The sequence below is a fragment of the Simochromis diagramma genome, unplaced genomic scaffold, assembly GCF_900408965.1.
Source record: "Simochromis diagramma unplaced genomic scaffold, fSimDia1.1 OVJJ01000026.1, whole genome shotgun sequence".
Taxonomy (NCBI): domain Eukaryota; kingdom Metazoa; phylum Chordata; class Actinopteri; order Cichliformes; family Cichlidae; genus Simochromis; species Simochromis diagramma.
Window position 1 is genome coordinate 327,897 of NW_024386985.1, and position 24,884 is coordinate 352,780.

General features: G+C 39.6%; 1 protein-coding gene across 1 annotated transcript; it reads right to left on the reverse strand.

Annotated features, from left to right (window-relative positions):
• Positions 1-15,648: 15,648 nt before the first annotated feature.
• LOC120738978 lies at positions 15,649-22,236 on the reverse strand. The gene is made up of 3 exons (XM_040040599.1): positions 21,699-22,236; positions 19,505-19,822; positions 15,649-15,725 (listed from the first exon to the last, which is right to left on the reverse strand). The coding sequence occupies exons 1-3, from the start codon at positions 22,096-22,098 to the stop codon at positions 15,649-15,651; spliced, it is 795 nt and encodes a 264-aa protein (XP_039896533.1). The 5' UTR covers positions 22,099-22,236.
• Between the last annotated feature and the right edge of the window lie 2,648 nt (positions 22,237-24,884).

A 24,884-nucleotide genomic window follows, 5' to 3' on the forward strand; every position in this document is an offset into this window, starting at 1 on the left:
TTAATGATATTTAAAAAATAAAAATCATTTATTTATGTATGATATTTTTGTCATGCGATTTTAAAGCCGGTCCTACAACCGCATCCAAGAATAACATGCAGCTTATCTCAGAACTGTTGGTGAAAATTATTCTTGGAGCTAGGTTTAATTGAGCTGCATTTTAAAGAGGTGCAATTTCACAATTTGTGTATATTTTCTAAGTTCACTATTTTGTCATGTGTTGAGAAAAACACAGATTTAAAAATTACATGGTCTAATATTTGCATTTAGCATATAACTGCAACATTCTTTTTTCGTTTTTTTTTTTTTAAAGACTCGAAAGGACTTGAAATTCAAAATTTCCGACTTGTGACTTGACTCGGACTTTTACACCAGTGACTTGAGACTCGACTCTGACTTGCCTGACATTACTTGAGACTTGACTTGAGACTTGAGGATAAAGACTTGAGACTTACTTGAGACTTGCAAAACAATGACTTGGTCCCACCTCTGGGCCACATGTCTCCTTCTGTCACCTAAAAGTACAGAGATTTTAAAACCTTCTAGTAAACAGGGTCCCAGCTTCTCCTGGGAAAAGTCACCACTGCCATAATCCTCGCAGCCCGGACCCTCCACACATCACACATCAGACTGCGGAGACAGAGCATGAAGGTGGTAAGGAGGAACTAAGGGGGGCGAGGCTGGGCAATGTGACTTCGATTGCTCTGTTGAGGGCGGGGCTCGATGGCTGCTCTGGTGGGGGGTTTATGGGGGACAAAAAGGGATTGGGCCGGGGCGTAGATCTGAGCCCAGCATTGACCCGCTCCATCATCTCCTCAGTGAATTTCAGGTGTGGGGAGGAGGGAGAAAGGGAGGGGGAGGAGGGTGATGGGGGTGATGGCCTGTCAGGGGTTTGGGGGACTGGGGAAGATCGTGGTCCCTGGTCCTGGTCGTTGGTGTTGTTGAGAGAGTTGGAGGCAAATAGGGACCCCTCTTCTTGCCTCAGATGTCTCTCCTTTCTGAGGCTCTTCCCGGGTGGGGGCAGATGGAGCTCCTCCTCAAGGTTTCTGCTGGGCTTTGTCTGTTCTTGGAGTACTGTTTGTTTCTCTTTATGAGATAACTCCTCGTTTATCTCAGCCTTGGCACCAAGCACAGATGGATGACGTATGGAATAAAACAAGTTGGAGGTGAACAGTTTCACCCCTGACTTGTTAAAATTAAATCCATTTGCTTTAAACAGATGCCTGTGTTCCCAAAAAATATTAAAGTTGTTGATAAAATGCACTGAGTGGTCAGCACATGCTGATATAAGCCATTTATTCAGTGCAAACAACCTGCTGAATCTCTCGTCTCCTCCTCTGACCGGCGGTACAGGTCCACTGACGAATACAGCTGCATTCAGAGAGTTTACAGTATTTAGTAATCCAGTAAAGTCCCGTTTCAGAACCTCCGACTGTTGTTTGGACACATCGTTTGACCCTGTATGCAGAACAATGTTTGTCACAGTTGGATATTCATCTGCAATTTGAAGAATTCTCTCCTTCAGGTTGTTGACCATATCGTTAGGAAAGCAGAGGACTTTAGTGTTTTTACTGCACATCCTTTGTACATCCTTTACGGCAGAGTCACCCACAATCAGAGTTTCAGGCCTAGCCTTTAGCTTTCCCTGTGGCCTTTTACTTTTCAAAAGATTTTCGGACCTTACTTCGCTACTTTTAGATGGATGGTTGTCCGATATAGATCCAGGGTCCTTTGATAGTGGAGCAAATCTGTTCTGCAGTTTCACATTCAGTTGTTTTGAAGGTTTGTTGTTAACTTTCCTATTCACGGTTGTCCAGTCCTGTTTCCTCTCGTATACAGGGGTAGAAGAGCTTCTCTGTCTCGTAGGAAGTGAAGGCCAGTCGGTTTCAGAGATTTCAGCTCGCTGTGCCCTGCCTGTGATACATCCTCCCCCTTCCAGGAGACATGATTTATGTCTTGGTTTTGCACCAAGACAGTCCAAGGGGGGATTATCGCTTGAGGATTTATAATAGTGCACAAAGTCTACTTTCTTGGTCATGTTATCTGTGCTCCTTAGCTGTGTACTAGCTTGCTCATCGCCATTGTTTTGAATCAAAGGCAAGGTTGTTTCATTTCCACACAGTCCATTTACCTCCACGTTTACTTCTAAGCGATGAATTTTTGTCTCCAGTACTGCAATCTTCTGCAGGAGGCTGTGGTAGTCATCTGTGGAGAGGGAAGGCATCTTGTTGCTAGTTAGCCTAGCGGTTAGCACCTTTCCAGGCTATTGAGGCTGCTCGGTGCCCAGACACTGTATTCAGGCTTCAGCTGTGTCTAGGCCACAGACACACGGAGCGCTGAGGATAAGGTAACTATAAAAATGTTGCTGTTTCTGTTAAGAACACTTTAGTCCTAATGATCTATAAGTGTCCAGAAGCTATCACAGGTAAGCTCATACGGAAAAAAGGGAAAAAATCAGCATAAAAATCAATAAAAATCAATAAAAGAAGCAAAGCATTTAAAGAGCAAAGAGATGAAGCGTCCACACTCACAAAGGGGGAGGAGTTAATCTTACCAGTAGATGGCACAATCTCCTCATTCTCCTTTTCCATTAAGTGACTGAAAACAGCACTGATGTCGATTATTTAACTCTTAGTTTTTCCTTAGTTTTTTATTTTCCAAAAAGTAAAACCATCAGAAATGTTTATTTCTCTAATTTGATTTCATTTTTTTCTGTTTATTTTTCTACAGTCAATACGACAGGAGAGATATAAAAATATTAACAAAGAGGTTGATCCTCATCATGCCAAATGCTTCAAATACTTATTATTCAGAATCTGATCTGATCCTAACCATTTGTTCATTAGTGTGTCACTTTAATGTTTGAGCCGATATCATTTCTTTATATAGGTTTTTTTTCCATCTACTTCAGCAAGTTTCAGTGGTGGTTATTTGGTTATCAAATATCCATTGTTTTCTTACTTACTGTCATACACACAGTCAGGCTGATGTTTCTCTCACATGTCACGCTGGACTGAATCCAGAAGGTATCTTGGTACAGTCCAGAGTCCGAACTGTCAGGTTGTTGAGAGCAAATGAAGTAGAATCATAAAATGTCTCAAGAACTAGGGTTAGGGTTCAGACTTCTTAAAAATTAAAATTAAAAAGTGTTCTTAAGCAATAGTTATCTTTGGACATTCCACCTTTTTTCACTCATATTTAGTCTAGTCCCTGTAATTGACCATTTTTAGAAAAATGTTTTTTGTTTGTTTTCTGGTTTAACCACTGACCTTTTAATCATTCAAACATAAATATACAACATAAATTCAGCAAAGACCTAAGATATACCTCTGGACTTTCAGTTGATCCTTGTACTGTTCACTTAAAATAATCACAGATGGTCCCAGTGGAAGAGTGGCTGTCAAGAAGCCACTGCTAAGGAAGGGAAATGGGGAGAAAAATACAGGGTATGCCAAATTACATAGGAACTCTGTGTCAAAATCAACAGGTGGCAACAAGTCTGATGGAGTGATGAAAACACATAAATCACCATCAGTATGTGTGGAAGTCAAGAGAGAGGATCAACAGTGAATGTCTACAGCCATTTGTAAAACACGGTGGAGCAGAACGTCATTCACAAATCCTGGAGAACTATTCCTGAAGACTACTTTAAAAAATTACAAGAAACCTGCCTAAGAAATTTCAGGCTGTGTTGAAGAATAAAGGTGGTCATACCAGGGCTCATCAGAGTTGTACAAACTGTTATTGACATATATTTTGCATTTCCATGAATGTGCGCACATTTCTATGAATTACTGCGCCTACTTCCCATTTTCAAAATATAATGAAATGAACAGTTACCCAAGCCCTTCAACATTTTTTCATCCTTTATCAAATAGATGTGCAGTGAAGAGTGACATGAAAGTGGAGGAGAGACAGAGGGGAAGGCATGTAGCAAAGGACCATGGGTTAGACTTGAACCCAGACCGTGTGCGCTCAGCCATATGGCACTCCGATGGCATACAAACAGAATACCATCACACAGGAAACAGAACTATCACAATAAAATATATATGTGTAATTCACACTGAGATACAGAACTGGGAATAAACATGGAAAAAGAACTAAACCTACACTAGAGACATAACACACAAACCATGGAAGGCACAGGAACAAAACCTAAGAACTAGAAATCACAAAATACTAAATAACTTAGGTCATGTCCACACTAATACATTTTCGTTTGAAAAAGACTCTTTTTCTCTCTGTTTTGGCCTTCCGTCCACACTGAGATGGCGTTTTTGGTCAAGGAAAACAGAGCTTTTTGAAACCTTTCTCCAAAGCGAATACATTTGAAAACGCTGTCGCAGTGTGGACAGCGTAACCACTGGCTTTCGGAAACAATGACGCATTTTAGTCATGTGATGCAGTCATGTGACTAATTAAACTAAGATAGCAGAGGGCATTATACAGTAGTTGTTTTGTTTGCTCTCAATTTTGACAGCCCTATTAAAGATTAATATCAGTTTGTACATGCTTCAGATAGCTTTTCTTCAAATTCTTTAATTCTCAATCAGTTTTGCAACTTTGTACTTTTGTGTTACTCACAGCAACAACTCCATCTCATTGTTAGTCCATTTAAAAAACTCTGTGCTTTTCCTCAACATTTTGCTGCGATGTTTTAAATAGCTGGAAAGTAAATAAACGGCAGACAGAAATAACGCAGGTTGAATCATCTTACATTTCACTCATGCGCAAAACAGTAACATAAGCGTTTCAGGCGTTTCAGTGTTGACGAACAACTGTTCGGAAATGATTAAAAACACTAGTGTGGACGCGTAGTGTTTTTAGCCGAAAATGTTTTAAAATTTATCCGGATTAGTGTAGACGTAGCCTTAGGAAGCTAGAAATACAAAAGACTAAACTATGAAAGACATTAAATCAAAGAAGATTAAATATGAATAAATAATCAAAACATAAGCACTGGGTCACCAGACCCAGGACCATGACATCCGGCAGCTGTTTTGCTGTGGCTGCATTAGAGATATGCATACAATAAAAATAAGCTCTTAGCTAAAATTCAAATAGAAACAGCAAAATATGATAGTGATCAAAAAAGTCATGAAAAAAAGGAATGATATCAAACATCAGCTCAAACTGAGCAATGTATTCAAAATACAGAAGGTTGTTTAAAAGGTGCTTTTGGAGGTAATTGTCATTTGTGGACATCAACACATCTGTCTTTGTTTTTGATGCAGCATTTTATAAAATTCAGATCTGAAATCACAACAATGAAACAGCTTAAAAAAAAATTAGCATCAAAACAAATCTTATGTATATTACCAAAATCCACCAGATTCTACTCCAGGGCCCTTTGTGATAGATTTCATGTTTCATTCAAACTAAAGTGAAACACAGCATATGCAGTGCTATTCAGGCACATTAAAATATTCCTAAGAATGGATCCAGGAATAATTGTAGCTTCCATCTTTAAAGGAGTGAAGAGGAAGAAGTTTACAAGGAATCATTTAGAACAGTTTAAAACATCAACTCATTGAATCCATTAACCTTAAAATGTGTAGAGTATTTCTCTAACAGGAGGACACTCTTTATACTCAACTCAGCACAGACACACTGAGGCACCATGAAAAGACAATAAAAATCCAGGATAAACAGGTTCAGTGAATGTGGTGTTGAAGGTGTGGAGGCGGATCAGAGTGCCAGACGAGACTCTGTAGAAGGACAAAGTGCCAGCAGGACAGTCCACATACACTGCTACTCTGTTAGAGACAGAAGAAGAGTAGGAAGAGGAGGGGGGGATGGTTGTGGATCTGCAATTGTGACAGACAAACTGAGGACCACCATCAGTGCAGTGCAGACTCCAGGAATGATCATTGAGTCCAAACCAACAGTCATCATTGTTTCCTTTCCTTCCGATTCTTCTGTAACTCACTGATATAGAAATGTTTCCCTTCCACTCGACCTCCCAGTAACAGCGACCAGTCAGTTCATTACTACATAGCAGCTGAGGCCAAACATCAAATCTGTCTGGATGATCAGGATATGACTGAACCTCCATAATATTATGTGTCACCTTCCTGTTGTTGTCAGACAGTTTGAGGTTTCTATTTACTGTGTTTGTGTCGATTGTGAGTTGACAGGAATCTGATGGAGAGAACAAACACAATCCAGCTGCAGTTATTGATCCATCATCTGTTCATTGATTAACACTTTGATGATGACTACTGACATCGGAGATGTAAATCAGTGATGTGACAGTTTGAAGATGTCAGTGTTGTGGTGTGGTGTGGTGAGAGAGAAGAGAGGACCTTGCAGGCAGATTGAGGATGTGGATGGTGTTTATTGCAAGGACTGGATGGACAGAACATAAACTGACTGAAACTGAATGACTGGTGGACTGAACTGAACCAGAAAACACACATGCAGATTAGAGGACAAGACAAGTAACTGAGGAAAACTGATGACTTAAATATACTGGATAATGAGTTGATAATAAATGAGTTTCGGTGGGCGGCCGCGTGACCAGTTGCTAAGATGACTCAATTTGGGTGGATGACCAGATGGACAGCATGTAAGATGAATCAGTTCGAGTGGGCAACTGTGTGGTCAGTGCCAAAGACAAATCAGTTCAGGTGGGTGGTCGTGTGGCCAGCGGCAGCACCTGCGATGCTCCACTGTGGACCAGCAGAGGTGATGGGACACCTCTAACAGGTGGGAAGGTTGCTGGTGGCGTGATTTGGCAAAGCTCTCTAGTGGAGAAAAAGCAGGACCCGCAGGTGGGAAACCTCTGGTGGAGACTTGGCACCGGAACAGGTGGAGGAATTGGCCAGACCCTAGCCGTCCCAACTCGAGAAACAAGTATGGATGCAGGGATGGGTTGAGTGGCTTCCCTCACCTTAGGTGCAGGGACAGGTGCAGGAGTTGGCTGGACACCAGTCACCCAAGCCCAGGGAACAGGTATGGGTGCTGGAGTGGACTGGGTCTCAGCTGTCCTGGGAGCAGGCATGGGAATGGGTGACGGCTGGACATCAGTTACCCCTACCCGAGGAACTGGCAAGGGTGTGGGGAAATGCTGAGCACTATCTGCCCGGGGAGTGGTACAGGGACTGGCTGGGCCCTAACGGCACTGCGAGCAGGAGCAGGCTGAGAGACACGTCTTGGGGCTGGGAGACAGGTCTTGGCATGGAGACAGGACGAGAGAAGTGATCAAATCTGGACTTAAGAATGTCCTTTGTGAAGCCTAAAAGGGAAAAACAGTTTTTATGGGTGCAGGGTGGTAATTACATTTTTTTGACAGTCCACCATAGGTTGACAATAACCAATCACTGGCTTTTTTAGTAGAAGAAATGGTATTTGGTCTATGGTGAGGAGGAGTCTTTGGCTCATGGTGAAAATGAAGAAAAATGTCTGACTCACTCACCACCAGATATTGCTGCTTGCGAGAGCAGCAGCAGCAGCGGGAGCTTTGCCTCCTCTTGACAGAAACAACAGACCTGCTGAATGATGTAACCTCCATCAGGATGAGATGGGAGGCGGAACCGCTTTGACACGACAAGGTGGGAGTGCTAGTGAATGAGGCAGTAGGTGGACGCATGAGGACTGAGCAGCCGGAGATCAGCAGCTGGCGCCTATTTCCCATGGCTAAGGCTCGCGTGCAGGTGAGGCAGCAGGTGGAGGACTGCAGTGCCTTCAAGGACTCTCCAGAGCCAGATGAATCCCCTCAAAGACATGCTCATGTTGGAGCATAAGCCACAGATTAACCCCCAGCTCTCTTTCCAGAAAGAAGAATGCTGCCTGCTGCCATTGGTATAATTCGAGGTCCACTGGGTTCATATCATGTCTTCGCAGCACGAGTCTCGTCATTCTGTCAGCATCGTGGTGTGGTGTGGTGAGAGAGAAGAGGGGACCTAAATGCAGGACTCGCTGGCAGATTGGGGATGTAGATGGTGCATATTGTAAGGAATGGATGGACAGAACATAAGCTGACTTAAACTGAACTGGGTAACACACACATGGATTAGACTGTGACAAGACAGGGAACTGAGGAGAACTGACGGATTAAATACACTGGATAATGAGGATGATAAGAAACACGTAAGTACATAGCTGAACTTAATCTAACTAACAATACATAGGAAGTGGAACAGAACATAATGCACACAGAAAGATAACTAAGACAGTAAAACAGGCTGAGAGACAGGTCAGTAAAACTCAATGGTGACAAAGCTTAACTGAAAACACTGGATCAACAAGCCGGGCACCCTGACAGAAGATGGTTGGATGTGTACTGCTTTGTTTTAATAAGTCACATTAAAAACGCACTTACACTTCCTCAGACCTGGTTTTAACCATCGGACTCCAGCAGGCTCCACCCTGGAAGGAGGAGGGGAGAGGAAAAATCATTTGTCATTAAGATTACTTCCAGTCTGAGTTATTGTCTGATTACTGACAACTTAATGAAGACAAACAGAGAATTAGAAAATCATTCATTTTCAAATATATATTCTATTCCATCAAAATATAACAATAAAAATTAAATTGCGATTGTTGTTGGCTAGCATACAATGTTAAAAATAATAAAAAGAACAACAGCAGCATCTCTGACTGTGGTAATACAAACCTAAATATGTGAAGAAGGCAACAAACACTGATCCTTGAATATTTTATTTATATATACAAAGATTTAACAGCACGGTAGCTAACAACACTATACTAAGTGAACTGCTGTGGATGATTAGCAGCAAAGCACATTTTGTTCAACAAAAATCATTCTCAGCTTAAGCGTAGGTTTTATGTTAACTGTTCTCTACATTCACAGCTGAATCCAGAATAAATATGTTCAAGTACTCTCTTCCTGTTCGATCAGACACTCTTCCCCATACCTGAGAATCTTAAGTCTCCAGCGTGGATTCTTCAGTCCAGCTAACAGCAGCTTTATTCCTGAGCTTCCTGGATGATTGTAGCTCAGGTCCAGCTCTTTCAAATGGGAGGGGTTGGAGCTCAGAGCTGAGGCCAGAAAAGTACAGCAATCTGCTGTGACCAAACAGCCTGACAGACTGAAAACACACAACACTGCATCTGTGAGCTATGATTTTCTGTTTGTCAGATACAATAACATTTTTCAATTTCCATCCATTCAATTTCATTTAACTTTATTTATAAGAGACAATTCCCAAATGGACAACAATAGACACTTCAAGTTGTTAACAGAGTAAGGCAACACACTACAATATTACCGAGAAAGCTGCGTCCAAGATGCAGCTGTGCACATTGGCATACTCCCCCATGTTGCTTGTCTTGTGTTTTTATGGTGTTATGATGTGATGATATTTGTGCTTTTTATGTGCTGAAGTTTTTTGTCTTCTCCTCATGCCAACTACTTTGGGGATAAGTTGGAGCAGAAATTCTTTTTTTCTCCTGATCTGCCCTTTTGTGTTACACATTACACATTCCTGTCTCCCCAACATGAAGTTTGTGTATTGTATGTATGGTCAGCAAGGTCGGTCATCTCAGTTGCAGGGGCAACTGCAACCGACAAAGAAACCACCCATCCTTATATATATATATATATATATATATATATATATACTTAAGTTATATAATTATTTGATATTTTAGTGGAAATCCCAAAACAAAATAGAAAGTATTTTCAAATCAATATAATAAAACCTTTCTTCTTTCTTCTTATTAGTTATTATAACCCACTAAACACTGGACATAGGACAGACATGCAGATCCCATTGGGTCCATTCTGGACATTATACGACGTCCAAACTAGGTCCACAATTTGGACTTCCAACCACAACCCAACCTGAAGGTCAATATGACATTCACCTTTTGAAATTTGGACTTGGCAATTTTTTATAGGTCATGTGAACATCTATAACAAGTGCAGGGAATATACACAATTAATAACATAACCCGGATTTTAAAAATGCATAAATAGTAAAAAAATAAGTAATGTCTAAGATTATGAATAGCAAAGAGACAAATTCATTTATTCAATTTCTTTATTTTATTAAAAAGTCAAAATTCATGTAAAATGAGTAAAAACATATGTGCATTGTTTAATATAAGCCAAAAGCCAAGCAACATATTTAAGTTATCTAAGTGATTTATATGTCATCTTTAACCTAAGAAGCAAAAGACCGTGGCAGATCTGAAAACGCCAGGAGTCCGATTTTCTCGCCGGCTCTAGTGGGCCTTGACCTCCTGATCAGCTATCGAGCTGGTGAATAACAGGTGTCTCCGAAAACATCAGAGCAGTTTTGCCAATATGTGATGTCTTGATAAATCGAACAGATATTTGAAGTTTACACAGCTACATCTTCATCTTTCGGCTGAGGACCAGGTGGAGTGCCCAACCCGGGTCAGGGACAAGTTCCTGCCCCAAGTGGAGGAGTTCAAGTATCTTGGGGTATTGTTTATGAGTGATGGGAGAAGGGAGCGGGAAATCGACAGACAGATTAGTGCTGCGGCCGCAGTGGTGCAAACGCTGTACCGGTCTGTTGTGGTGAAGCGAGAGCTGAGTGTAAAAGCGAAGTTCTCAATTTATCGGTCAATCTACATCCCTGCCCTCACCTATGGTTATGAGCTGTGGGTAGCGACCGAAAGATCAAGATCACGGATACTAGCGGCGGAAATGGGCTTCCTCTGAAGGTTAGCTGGCATCTCCCTTAGAGATAGGGTGAGAAGTTCGGCCAATCAGGAGAAAAAGCAGGACCAGGATCAGTAGAGCCACTGCTCCTTCACATTGAAAGGAGCCAGTTGAGGTGGTTTAGGCATGTGACAAGGATGCCTCCTGGGTGCCTCCTGGGTGAGGTGTTCTGGGCATGACCCACCGGAGGAGGCCCAGGGGCAGACTCAGGACACGCTGGAGAGATTATATCTCTCGACTGGCCTGGGAATGTCTGGGTGTTCCCCCGCACAAGCTGGAGGAGGTGGCTGGTGAGAGGGAGGTCTGGGCTTCTCTGCTTGGGCTGCTGCCCCCACAACCCGGCAGCAGAAAATGGATGGATGGATGGATATTCTCATCTTAAAATATCTTAAAAGTTCATTTTGTGACCCAGAAAGAGTAATAATACAGCTAAGTAGCTGACACCATATTCGGAACTGGCTGAGCCGTGCTATGAATTCTGAAATAGGTTGGGCCACAAACCTGACCCATCCTTCAAATCCGGGGAAATGAAGGAGGTGTTTGTCAGCGCAAACGCATTTGTTGACGCATTTTTTTGCCCTTTTACTGAAAAGACTTTAGTTTGGAGATCTTATTGGATTGCTAAATTCTCAAGTATTAGCATAGGCCTGCAAAGTAGGATGTATTTGTGCCAGCTTTATGTTTAGTTTTTAGGTCAGTAATTGTTTCTATTACCAGTGGTCTACACTGTATGTGGGGATTCATTGTACAGTTACTATATTGCTGTTTTTCGGTTAGCCCGAATATTAAAACATGCCATTTTATTATTTTGGCTAATTAAAGGACTGTTGCTAAGATCTACTTTACATTGTGTATGGTGTAATTTACTGCACTGTTAGTCACTACTGTTCATTTTCGTGGGTAATACTACTTTTACAAATCAGACAAGTAAGTTAACCCAGAGCCCACTTACTTAATAGCATTGCGTAAATAAGGCCTAAAATAAGTATAATATTGCTTAAAAATATCAAAATTGTTTTCAACAGGATACATATGAATACAGATTATATATGAACAAATACTATTTATTATGTATTATCCTATTGATTTGTTCAGTACGTATTTCTTATTTTATTTTTTATTTTGCATTTTCCTGCTATTGTTTGTTGAAATATTAAAGACATAAAGAGATTCAGTAGACATCAGGTCTTTGGGTCCTTGTGCTGCTAAAAGAGGAAAAGGAACGCAAATTAGCCATGTGATGTAGGTTAAGGGGCTATCTGATTAGTTGAGATAGTATGCTTTGCCTTGCACTGCTGTGGAGAGCTTTTAAAGAAGTGTATGTACTGGATGTAGCCCGGATAGGAATTCCGCAGTAAGTACTGATAATTCCTATGGACTTTTGTGCAAAACTCAAACACAGCAATGGCGGAGAAGAGCAGCTAAAAAGTTTTAAATATTATTGTTTCTGTGACACAAAATAAACTATTAAGATATTTTCAGATGAGAATGTAGCTGTGTAAACCTATAATATCTGCTCGATTTATCATATTTGCAAAAGTGCTCTGATATTTTTGGAGAGGTCTGTTAGCCCACCAGCTCAATGGCTGACTGGAAGGTCAAGGCTCATTAGAGCTGGCGAGAACAGCGGACTCCCGGCACGTTGCTTGACTGTCTACTAAAAGTAAAAATAAAAGCGTTCTAACATCTCACCTGTTTGTTATTATTCGAGCATACATGTATAGTATTTTTCTTAATAGAGAGATTAAGCTTGTCTTTCTGTCATGCCGTGATTGTACTTAACTGTATATAGCCTATTAGACATTATAAAACAAAACATATGTAATAGCAAATTTTGCCAAACTGCTTAAAATACCTTTTTAAACTCTTTTTTTCTTAAAGAAATCTACTAAAAATTGCTAGGTGGCAATTTTTTACATCATGTGTAATTTCCATTCCAAATATTAATCACAGTTAAATTGACGGGAGATGGCAGTAAAACTCTGGAGCTGAGATATCACCAGCTACACTGCCGTTCCAATTGTAGAATGATTGCGCTGCGTTCTGGGGAAGTCTGGACTTCCGTCTAATTTTACAAAGTACAGACTAGCAAGAACACGAGTACAGACTTGCATACTTGAGTACTTAGACACCGCCTGTGTTTCCGTCTGTGTTTTCCAGCTGACAAACTGGCCTGTAATGAGTGTGAATGTCAGTGTGCCGGGGGCCTATATGTGAGTATAGCGCATTTAGTATATTTACATAGCGTATTTCTGATAAGGTATCAGTGAGTTAACCACTAAGACTTAATATCATTTTAAAGGGTATTCAAAGAGTATATTTCATTTACTGAATGAAACTGTAATATCATTTGAGTTAAAAAAAAATGTGTTTTTGTACATTGTCTGTCCTACCCTTATGTTCAGTAAATGTTCAGTTTCTGTGCTAAAGAGTGGTCTGGGGTCAATTCTTTCTTTAATGTTTATGCAGGGGTTTACTGTTAGTATCCCTGATTTCTGTCCATACGACAACCATTTGTGGTATCTGTGCTATAAAGAACCCAACACCCCAACTAGGAAGTCGAAACTGAGGCAAGCGGGGTTAGACTCAGTATAACGAGTGGGTTGCTACATGTACAAGGACTTCAGACCTTAAACAAGAGCAATAAACTACAAAAAATCTGAGACCAAGTCTATCAAAATGTCATGCATGGATATATGAAGAATGAAGAGGCACTGCATCGTATATAAAATGAAATATACTTGGGGAAGACTACTACATTTATTGTGGTAACCACACAGGTTTAAAGCTGTTTTGTGGGAGGAGCAAGAGCTGGTCTGGTGTTTTGGGGAAGTCAAACCCATGGTTGGAACTGCTTCAGTAATGCCTACCATGAGTCTTATTTTTAATTAATTGAAAATAATCAAAAAAAATGTCTTTGTGAAATATTTACACCAAAAGTGTTAGTGGGGAAAAAAGAAAGTGAAAAAAAAGTTTGAGAGAACTGTTAACAAATAGGTCACCTGTAATAAATGTGTTACAGTCTTATGAAACATTCCATCAGTTTTTCATTGCGCATAATGCAGGGGAAAGGTTAGAATAACAATTAAGTAACTTTATTATGTTTAGGTTTTTTCCTACTTTCTAACGAAAATATACTTTCTGCATTAATATGACTTAGAACTGATATTTGGGCAGGATTTATTTTCTCCTTCAAACCATGGGTGTTTTTTGAAATAATTCTCTCTCTCTCTCTTCTTTTTTGAGTCACTGAAGTTCACCCAGGTGTCCTATCTTCCTGTTATGATGAAGTCAGGCTCAAAATTCTCTTTTTTTTTTTTGACAAAAATAGTAAATCTGAGCAAATATTTAGGAATATGTTGCTAATAATTGTGTAATGAATAATCAATACTGCAAGAACCTTCAGAATACTGTCAGAAATTGGGATTTTATGTTTAGTGGACAGAAGTGCCTCTGAAATAAAGACTTCTGTTTTTAAGAAAGAATAAAAATCTCAATTTTAAGAAATGTAACATTATGTTGTATAAATTAAAATTAAACAGTGAATAAATATCACCAATAACCTCCTATACTGATTATTTCTATGAAGACATTTCTATAATGTTTCCCAAAATTCTATATCATTAATGCCCATAAGAACCTTAAACATGTCATTTGGAAGTTTTTGTCCTACCAGCATGAAAGGATATTGGTATGTCATAGACACAAAATGGCTATATATATGTAAGTTTATCAGTTCATAAAGTAATTTTCTAAAAAGAAACGATAACAAAAACAAAACGTGACTATAAAAAATGTTATGACTGTTTTTCAGAGTATAATCATCCACTCAAAGGTAAATAAAAGGTCACTTAACAATTGATAAGCTTAGCTGTTTGTGCAACAATATAGATTTTAAATGACAGTGTATGAACATTTTTGAATCCTGACCTGAGAGTTTTAAGTCTACATTGTGGAGTCTCCACTGCGCCAGACAGAAGCTTCACGCCTGAATCGTGCACATTGTTGTTACTCAGGTCCAGCTCTCTCAGACTAGAGGACCGGGAGCTAAGAAACGAGGACAGAGCTTCATAGCTTCTCTCTGAGAGGTTACAGGCGCTCAGTCTGAAAATTAATCAAGAACATAAATAATATGTGTCATATATTTAATCACTTTTTTTTCAGTAATACTTCAGGAAACAACATAAGATGCAACAACAAATGGATGGACTTTAATTGGTTAATTTTGAGAAACAAAATATCTCTTGATCTGACCTCAGACTAGTCAGCTTGCAGTTCAGATTCTGCAGTCCAGCAGAAAGACTGTCAGAGCTTCTCAATGAGAGATTACAAAGGCTCAGTCTGAAAATTAAAGCATGAACAATGAAACAACACTCGTTAAACTGTAATCAGGGTTCAGTAAGGAGCTACTTACTACTACATTTAGCGCTATTTACTTGCAGTGTGTTTTAAAGAATCCTTATCATCTGAGGTTAAACAGGTTAAAAATGTGACAGTTTCACTTCAAACTAATTTAAAAACAACAATTGATAAAGCTGACATTTATGGGCTAAATTTTTAACTGTTTAATTTTGTCAGCTGAAAAAAAAGACCAAAAGAAAAAAAATGAATATACTTGATCTGACCTCAGAGTTCTCAGTTTACAATGTGGACTCTCCACTGCTTCAGACAGAAGCTTCACTCCGGAATCCTCCATGCTATTGTTACTCAGGTCCAGCTCTCTCAGGCTTGAGGACTGGGAGGTGAGAACTGAGGACAGAGCTCTACAGCTTCTCTCTGAAAGTTCACAGATGCTCAGCCTACAAAAAAATAAGAAAAAATACAGAAAGATTATATTTATGGCATTTGTTCAACCTAGACAATAAAAACTAATATATTGGAGTCCACTAGAAGTTATGGTTAACTAGAAATCTCTTAAGTCATAAAATGAAGGAAACTATTTAAATTTCCTTAAAATCCTAATTACACTTCTGTATTTGCATATAAATAAGTTACAGGCTGTTCAGTGCGCAGGGTCTTTTAGGAGATCCATCTGTGGTGATCTGAATTAGGCTCTCCTGCTCAGACGCTGATGACGAAGTAGGCACGGAGGTGAATGGGAGATGTATCCAATCATTTAACCCGCCCGTCTATGAGAAGTATCAGCATAACTGTGCCACCAGCTCCTGAAGGTGCATGTTACAGTCATGCTTTACACTGTTTGATAATGTGTGCTTCTGTGTTGATTTTGACCATGCAGTTCTTCCAAAGGTTTAACTTCTTTATCATGGCCACAACTTTATCATAAACAATGAATATGGTTGTAGAAATGCCTTGTAATCCGAGAGTGAGTTCGTTCAGACGGGAAAAGATATCACAGAGATGAGCCAGGCACGTAAGGTACTCTACATCATGGAAGTGTTCAGACAGCTCAAAGGGATGGTTACTGAAGAAAACTTTACGTTCTTCCCTCAGCTCAAAGAAACAGGGCAGCACTTTCCCTCTTGAGAACAAGCAAACCTCTGTGTGGAGTAATACAGTCTCAGGCACGCTGCCCATCTCACTGCACAATGCAGCAAATAAGTGGGAGTTCAAAAAGTTAACAATTTTTACAGTGGTGTCCAAGACATGTTTCAGACGGACAGGTATTCCCTTTGCAGCAAGAGCCTCTCTGGATGCTGCAGTGTACCCAAGAAGCATCTGGCGCTACTGCCTGCACACACAAACCACACCTCTGTGTCTCCCAGTCATGGCCCGTGCACCATCAGTGCAGATGCCAACACATCTGTCCCACACGAGTCCATGTGTGATCATAAATGTGTCCAGCTTTTGAAAAATATCTACTGCAGTTGCCCTTTCTTCAAGTGGTTTACAGACCAGCATGTTCTCCTTGACGGTTCCTTCCTGAATGTTGTGCAAATATACAAGGAGCCACATCCGTGGACTCATTCAGTTGTATTGCGTAAAATTCACTGTGGCGTATGTGCTGAAGTAGCTGCGTAAAACATTTTCTGAAGTTGCATTGATGAGACAGCATTGTTTGATGATGGAATGGACTGTATTGTCTTTTTTGCCTTTTCCCCCAACATTCTCACTGCCATATCTAAAGCAGCAGGGAGAATGCGGTCCTCCACAATAGTGTGGGGTTTGTTGTTTTTAGCCACTCTAAAACTGACCATATAAGATGCTTGTGGTCTGTTTTTATTCATAGGATCTGGCACTCGAATGCAGCTTTTACTTGTTGAAAGTGATTTTAGCTGTCGCTCAAAATATTCTCATTGTTTATTTTTCAAATGGGGATGATTTGTCTCTAAATGTCTGTGCAATACTGAAGGTTTCATTGAGTTGTGAAACAATACTTGCACAATTATCACATTATGGCTGGGAAAATCCCCAGTATTATACATGTGAACATCAGTCAAATATAATTGTCATCATATTTGCTCTTCTTTGTGTTACAGTCAAAGGTGACATGCTTTCTCCCACTTTGAGGCTCCACATCAGACCCTTCATTACTTTCCACATGACTGTCTCCATCTATGCTAGATACTTGGCTAGTAACCACAGATACATCTATGCTGGCATCCCAATCTGACAGCACAGATTGGGAGGTGATTGTTGAACAATCACCTGCGCGGTCACTGGCAAATGCATCTTCAGATATGAGCTGATTGGTGGTAGTGGCCGCTGTTTCGGTGGCAGAGCATTTTTTTCTGGTTAACCATTTGCCCATTTCTTCAACAGTGCAACTTCAACAGTCAGGCGTCAGTCAATTGGGGAAGTCGCACCCATGTATTTTGTCAGGGCAATTGTTTTGCTAAACACCAGAGGGTGGCATATACACATGTATGTAATAGCCACATTAAACTGTATTAGTGCAAATTTAGGCTTTTTGAATTGTAATTACCCTGTCCCACGTATCACCTATAGCCTCTCCCATACCCCCAAGGGTAGGCGTACCCTAGTTTAGAAACCAGCGCAATAAAGAATAATAATATAGAAAAAAGTTAACTCCCATATTGAACTGAGCAGTGCACTAATGCAGAGAAATTACTTTAGAACACCAGAGATGAAATGAATGATAACTGAAGAGTAAACAGTAACAGAACACCGGACTGGTCCATGAGTTTTTGGTACAAAGAAAACAGTTCTGGAAGGTACTTTGATAAGTGATAAACCCACAGATGTCTCAGAAATGCTGATAATTTCTGCTGCTCTGACAATTCAAAAGGATCATATGCTTGAAGATGATCATTCATTTAAATTTTTTAAGGTTTTTTAATGGATCAGTACCCATCACAATGTTTATATTTCTTAAATTGCTCACTTGATTGTTTTTTTGTTAAGTAGAATCGATATTTCAAAAATAAAAGGATGAGTACATTTTTACTTACAGAGCTTTGTTGGAGGCTTTGATCACCGGTAGGAGTTTTAGAAGAGCCTCCTCTGAAGCAGAGTATTTCTTCAGGTCAAACACATCCAGATCTTTTTCTGATGACAGTAAAATAAAGACCAGAGCTGACCACTGAGCAGGAGAAAGTTTCTCTGTGGAGAGACTTCCTGATGTCAGGCACTGTTGGATCTCCTCCACTAGAGAACGATCATTCAGTTCATTCAGACAGTGGAACAGATTGATGCTTTTCTCTGCAGACAGATTCTCACTGAGCTTCTTCTTGATGTACTGGACTGTTTCCTGACTGTTCTGTGAGTTTCTTCCTGTCTGTGTGAGCATTCCTCGTAGGAGAATCTGACTGTTCTGTAGTGAAAGACCCAGAAGGAAGCGGAGGAACAAGTCCAGGTGTCCATTTGGACTCTGTAAGGCCTTGTCCACAGCACTCTGATGGAAGTGCTTAAGTGTAGATTGTCCCGTTTCAGACTTCTGGGAGGTTGTTTGTTCTTCCAGCACATTAATTCCAGAGTTGATGAAGGTCAGATGGACATGAAGAGCAGCCAGAAACTCCTGAACACTCAGATGGATAAAGCAGAACACCTTGTCCTGGTACAGTCCACTCTCCTCTTTAAAGATCTGTGTGAACACTCCTGAGTACACTGAGGCTGCTCTGATATCAATGCCACACTCTGTCAGGTCTGATTCATAGAAGATCAGGTTTCCTTTCTGCAGCTGATCAAAAGCCAGTTTTCCCAGAGAATCAATCATCTTCCTGCTCTCTGGAGTCCAGTGTGGATCTGTCTCAGCTCCTTCATCATACTTGACCTTCTTCACTTTGGCTTGAACCACCAGGAAGTGGATGTACATCTCAGTCAGGGTCTTGGGCATCTGTCCTCCCCTTCTGGTTCTCAGCACATCCTCCAGAACTGTAGCAGTGATCCAGCAGAAGACTGGGATGTGGCACATGATGTGGAGACTTCGTGATGTCTTGATGTGGGAGATGATCCTGTTGGCCTGCTCCTCATCTCTGAATCTCTTCCTGAAGTACTCCTCCTTCTGTGGGTCAGTGAATCCTCTGACCTCTGTTACCATGGAAACACAGTCAGGAGGTATTTGATTAGCTGCTGCAGGTCGTGTGGTTATCCAGAGGCGAGCAGAGGGAAGCAGTTTCCCCCTGATGAGATTTATCAGCAGCACATCCACTGAGGTGGACTTTCTAGGGTCAGTCAGGATTGTAGTTTTGTGGAAGTCCAGAGGAAGTCGACACTCATCCAGACCATCAAAGATGAACACAACCTGGAGGTCTTCAATGCTGCTGATTCCTCCTTCTTTGGTTTCAGGAAAGAAGTGATGAACAAGTTCCACCAAGCTGAACTTTTCCTCTTTCAACACATTCAGCTCTCTGAAAGTGAATGGAAATATGAACTGGATGTCCTGGTTGGCTTTGTCTTCAGCCCAGTCCAGAGTGAACTTCTGTGTTAAGACTGTTTTCCCAATGCCAGCCACTCCATTTGTCAGCACTGTTCTGATTGGTTCATCTCTTCCAGGTGAATCTTTAAACATGTCTTCTTGTCTGACTCTGGTTTCTGGTCTTTCTGATTTCCTGGATGCGGTTTCAATCTGTCTGACCTCATGTTCATCACTGATCTCTGCAGTCACTCCCTCTGTGATGTAGAGCTTTGTGTAGATCTTATTCAGAAGGGTTGGGTTTCCTGCTTTAGCGATCCCCTCAAACACACACTGGAACTTCTTCTTCAACTTAGATTTAAGCCGAGGCTGACAACTTTGAAGAGCCTCTAAATAAATCATTAAGATAAGATAAGATAAGACTTTATTGATCCCACAACGGGGAAATTTTTGCGTCAATAGCAAGAAAAAAAACAGTCTGTTTATTTCTTAGTCTTCTTTTTTTGTTTTGCATTTTTACATATTTTTTCTTCAAATGTACTTAGATCTCAAATTACAATACTGAAGAAATGTTATTAATTATAAGTGCACCATCCTGCTATTAAAGTGAAAAGAAAATTGTTTCAGTTACATTAGTACTAAACCAAAAAGCTTGGATGCTGGACATTGTCTACATTCTAATGTTTATTCATATTTCTTGTAGTTTTTTTCACTTCAGGGTATCTGACTCGAGGAGAGACAGGAGGTAGTATTTTGCCTGTTAACAGCATGATGAGGAAGTGGGAGAGAACCAAACAGCTGCTGACGTTGTTTATATTCAGCAGTGAATGATTTAGTCTATCTTCTTGGACATAAGCAGATGGATATTAGCCATCACATAACAATCATATATTTACCAGCATTCCCTTTAACAAGTTTTAGGTCATTTTATTATATTATCAAATCTGTGTCTTTTAGTGATTGTACACAGGGCAAGAGCATGGTGACGACTGATCACTCATACCAACATTTACCATCTTTGTGTTTGGTTTTAAACAGGCTTCTGTGATGAAGGATGGGCAAAGATATCACTTTGGCAAAGGTGAAGAGGTGCCTTTTTCTTCAAATCTTTTCCTCTTTCTTTTTGATCAAGTGTGTACTTCCACTGACATTTTAACGAATGGTCTCAAAGAGTTACTTAAATTACTTTTCCTCTTGTTAGGATTGTTGTGTTATTTGTGCTTCTTCAATCTTGATGTCATGAAAAATACATCTGGCTTCATTCACTGAGTGATGCTCAGCTTGAGATACAACAAATCATCACCAAACCAAAGAAGCTCCTGTTCTGTTATAATTTAAATAAATGGAACTTCTGCAAAGTCACACTAAAGGTTTTTAAACCTACATATGTAAAATAAAAAATTGGCTTTGTGGCTTGTGTAACCAATGGGAACATTTACAAACTAAACAGGTTTTCAACTCTGGACTTCTCCAAATTTTGTCACTAAAAATACCACTGAACTTTCATGCTGTCTTTCAACTGCTACCTACACTGTTTAAAATAAACATCTGAGGGGAATTCAATATTTCACATTAAATTCCTGCCGTAAACTCAAAAAGGGATTATGCATACTGTGACTCTTAGAAGACTGGAATATTTTTCCTTCATGGGTTTCTGAAGCACTCAAGAAGTCACACAAGAGACACTAGTTTTTTTTGTTTTGTTTTTTTGTTTTAAGGCAATTAGTTTTCACGGTTTTAACAACCAAATAAGATTACTGTTCACATAAATAGAGCTAAGAAAAATCTATGTTAAAAAAATAATTATGAGCAGTCTATTTTAAGTTAAACGCTTATGTGATATAATTTCTCTCAAGTGTAATACTTTAGTTTACTACTCTGTAAGTACAACACACTTAAAACCCTTGGTTAGTACAACATACTTCTTATTCCACCTCATTACTTTTCAGGGAATTGTTTTCAGGATGTCTCTAAGATATTTTTTTATTCTCCAGTAGTTTGTAGTTTGTACATGTGATGATTGTGGTCACAGTAGTCTTGCAGGCAAGGATTTCAGAGGTAATTGCAGGGTTTATTCTGCTACCAATACATCTTCACTCCTCATGGCCATTTGGGAAAGGTTTTTTTTTTTCCATTGTGAGTAACCCTTTAATAAATCCAAATGTATGTTGTGGAATGAAGTTCCCGCTTTCTGCTTTTCATTATATTAAATTCTGAGGTTTTACACTTCACATCTCAACAAACTACAGAGAAAAGTGGACTCACCTTGTTGAGCAGATGGATCAGAGTATAAACGCAGCTGAGAGAAAAGGGAGAGATCTATAGTCTGAAGATGTCTGACCATTATCCTGCTGGCTTTGTCCCCTTTCTTCCTCACTGTATCAATGAAGCAACGTGCCTTATCTGCTCTGACTGGGTTCCCTTCCAGTATTGATTCTTTCTCCAATTCATTTAAGACACCATCACTTACAAGGGCCTCAAGGAGCTGTTTAAGGATTTCTGTTGACACCCTCCAAACAAAAGCTGACCGCACCCTGGCAAGCTCCTCTTCTACAAGAAAAAGGAAGAGACATAAACATGTATCCCCCTCAAACATTGATGACAAGGAGATCATTTTGAGTGAAGTTGCTTTCTTTTCCAAGCCCCTTAGACTGACAGTTGTCATGTTATGAAAATGTGCCAAAGAAAGATTAAGACATGTTGCAACAGATTTGAATTCATGACCATTTTTAAAGACAGTATATAGATAACTATGTGCAAGTGCTCTGACATTTTTTTTCCCCCAATAAGCATTACAAACAGGCAAAGGATTGTGCCTCATCTCTTTACATCCATACAGCTCATCAGACAAACCATTGATCTCCTACCTGCTTGTAGAAGCTGCATTAGTTGGTGGTTCTCTACAGGTTCTCTCATCATCTTTCTATGAAACATGAGAAGATGATTTTAACAGAAGAAACTGTGAACACAGTCATGTGTCCACATTATTTTATTGATATTAAGGTTTTAGTGTCTCGGCCACATACATCCAAAACTGACCTGTTTGAAATAAAACATCAATGACATGTGAATGTGGTGGTAACCACATGATAATAAGGTAATAAAGGTTGATGTTTTTACTTTTTCAGGTATTAGTTCAGTGTAATAATAAAAAAAAATCTGACCTTACAAACCACAAATGCATCCTTATCCTCATCCTTAACTTATACTGTCAGTCTTCAGTTTTATACCCAAACTGGGTATAGGAGTGTGATCCTCCTACAGTAATATATATATATATATATATATATATATAGATATATATATAGATATATATATATATCTATATATATATATATATGTATATATATATATATATATATATATATATACACAAACATATATATACATACATACACATATATATACATATATATATATATATATACACACATATATATACATATATATAAATAAAATTAAGAATATTTAGCCAAAAGTTTATTAACTTTGCTGCAATTCTGAACAAGCAGCAGCGCAGTGACATACACTGTCCTTTAGTGCTGGAGCAGCAGGAACACCAGTTAATTTGAAATCTCTTTGTCTCTCTAAAAACAAAGTGACAGCAGACTGAGTCAAAGAAAAAAATGTTAGTTAAACACCAAGGATCAGCAAGAGTTAACGTGTTGGAGATTTGGACGTTCCAGTTCATTCAATGCGGCTGCAATCAGAGAAACAGATGCAGAGACAGAGAAACATCATGTGACTGAACAAGAGTTCAGCCTTCTGGTTCAAACTCTGTACAGACACAAGAGACAGCAGCACCAAGTGATGATTTCAATGACCTTGTTTCTGTTAAACACAGTTATAGTTTTAACAGGATGTTTTACTGAAGTTGTTTGAAAACACATGTTTGGTATTATTACTATTACCTGGTTAGTACTTTTGTTCTGTGTGTTGTGTGTTGTAGTACAATCTGAACTTTTATTTGGGTCCAAAAATGTTGGACAGAAAGCAGAATCTCATCTAAACCAGATGTGCAAACCTACAGAGCCGAGAGCAAAGGTGTCTCTGCGCATCTGCCTGTGTTAGATGAGGATATTATTGATATTAAGTTCATCAACTTCATGTTGTTACAGTCATGTGACTGTTAGTGGCTCAGAGAGCTGTTAAAAAAAAAAAAAAAGGAAGTGTGGTGTCTAAGCGGTTGCTATGTTCGGATGTCACACAGACTAGGATGAGGTGAGTAATAAACCAGAGAAACCTCGGGCCTGTTCTCTTCTTCCTGCTCAGGTGACAGGTCAAAGTTCATCTAGGTGATAGATTTGATGTTATTATTAATCTTTTCAAATATTTGTTTTGCTGGAACTTTGCTGAGTGGATGAAAACTGAAGGGGTTCCTTCGGACCTCCTGAAAAGACGATTTTCTTCTTTTTGTGTTCTGGTACTTTCTCAGCTCCAGAGCAGAGCATACAGTGGAGGAAAAGTTACCTGGATGACAGATATCAATATGTCGAAATCAATAATGTAAAATCTAATCAGTGAAGGTAACTGCGGTGTTCTCAGGTCTGTGCTGGGCCCTAAATTATCCATATCATATATAAATGACACAGGTAGGTGTTTCCAAACTGTAAAGGTGTATGGTTTGCTGATGATACACTTTGTATTGTGTTTGTCTTTGTTTCGAGCCTATGTACATGAGCTGCATGCTAAAAGATCTTTTGTAAAAGGGTTAGTGTAAAAGCAGCGGTCCGTGAGTCGTTTGGTACCGGGGCGCGTGAGAGTTGAGGCTCAGGTGTGAAATGTATGTTTTTTCAGGGTTTTTATTCGGTTTTTTGTTATTTGGTTAGCGTTTTTATCATAACTCTGTTTTCCTGGGGTCTTTCACGTGTGTATGAAAATCTTCTTTTTTTCGGTACCGGTACTAGTTTTATTTTGTTGTATTTACCGCGCACCTAAAGGCCGGTCCGTGAAAATATTGTCAGCAATAAACCGGTCCGTGGCGCAAAGAAGGTTGGGGACCGCGTGTGGTAAAGCATAAGCTCACCCAATGCCTTTTGATTAGCCGTTCTCATGCTTTCTTGCTTGGTGGTAAGCTTTAGTTTGGTATCACTGGGAGATTTGAATGCTAAGCAATAAATCAATCAATAAAAATAATGACCGTGTTACTGTTACAGTTACGGTTTTTAACAGGATGTTTGTTTGTATTGATTTATTGGCACTGTAAGGGCCGAATCCCTCTGTAAATTAGCAAGGCAAGCAAACGATGGTCCAGAGCCTGTCACACCTGATTTTAAGTAGCATTCAGAAAAGGTTCCACCTGTCAACGACAGGTAGCTGCTGTTACAAAGAAGAAAACTGAACGAACATACCTGTCCGTATAATATAATAAAATGACAACTAAAAACTACAACAACAAATAAACAAAATCATAACAGTTTTAGATGGATTCTGCGCTAGTTACGACTAGCG

What these genes read in the sequence shown, in the direction of transcription:
- LOC120738978 (XM_040040599.1), bottom strand. Translation starts at nt 22,098, where the DNA reads ATGACAACTGTCAGTCTAAGGGGCTTGGAAAAGAAAGCAACTTCACTC. An exon ending in TGATCCATCTGCTCAACAAG is followed by an intron (nt 19,823 to 21,698) that starts GTGAGTCCACTT and finishes TGATTTATTTAG; the next exon opens with AGGCTCTTCAAAGTTGTCAG. An exon ending in CATTGGGAAAACAGTCTTAA is followed by an intron (nt 15,726 to 19,504) that starts CACAGAAGTTCA and finishes CTTCGTCATCAG; the next exon opens with CGTCTGAGCAGGAGAGCCTA.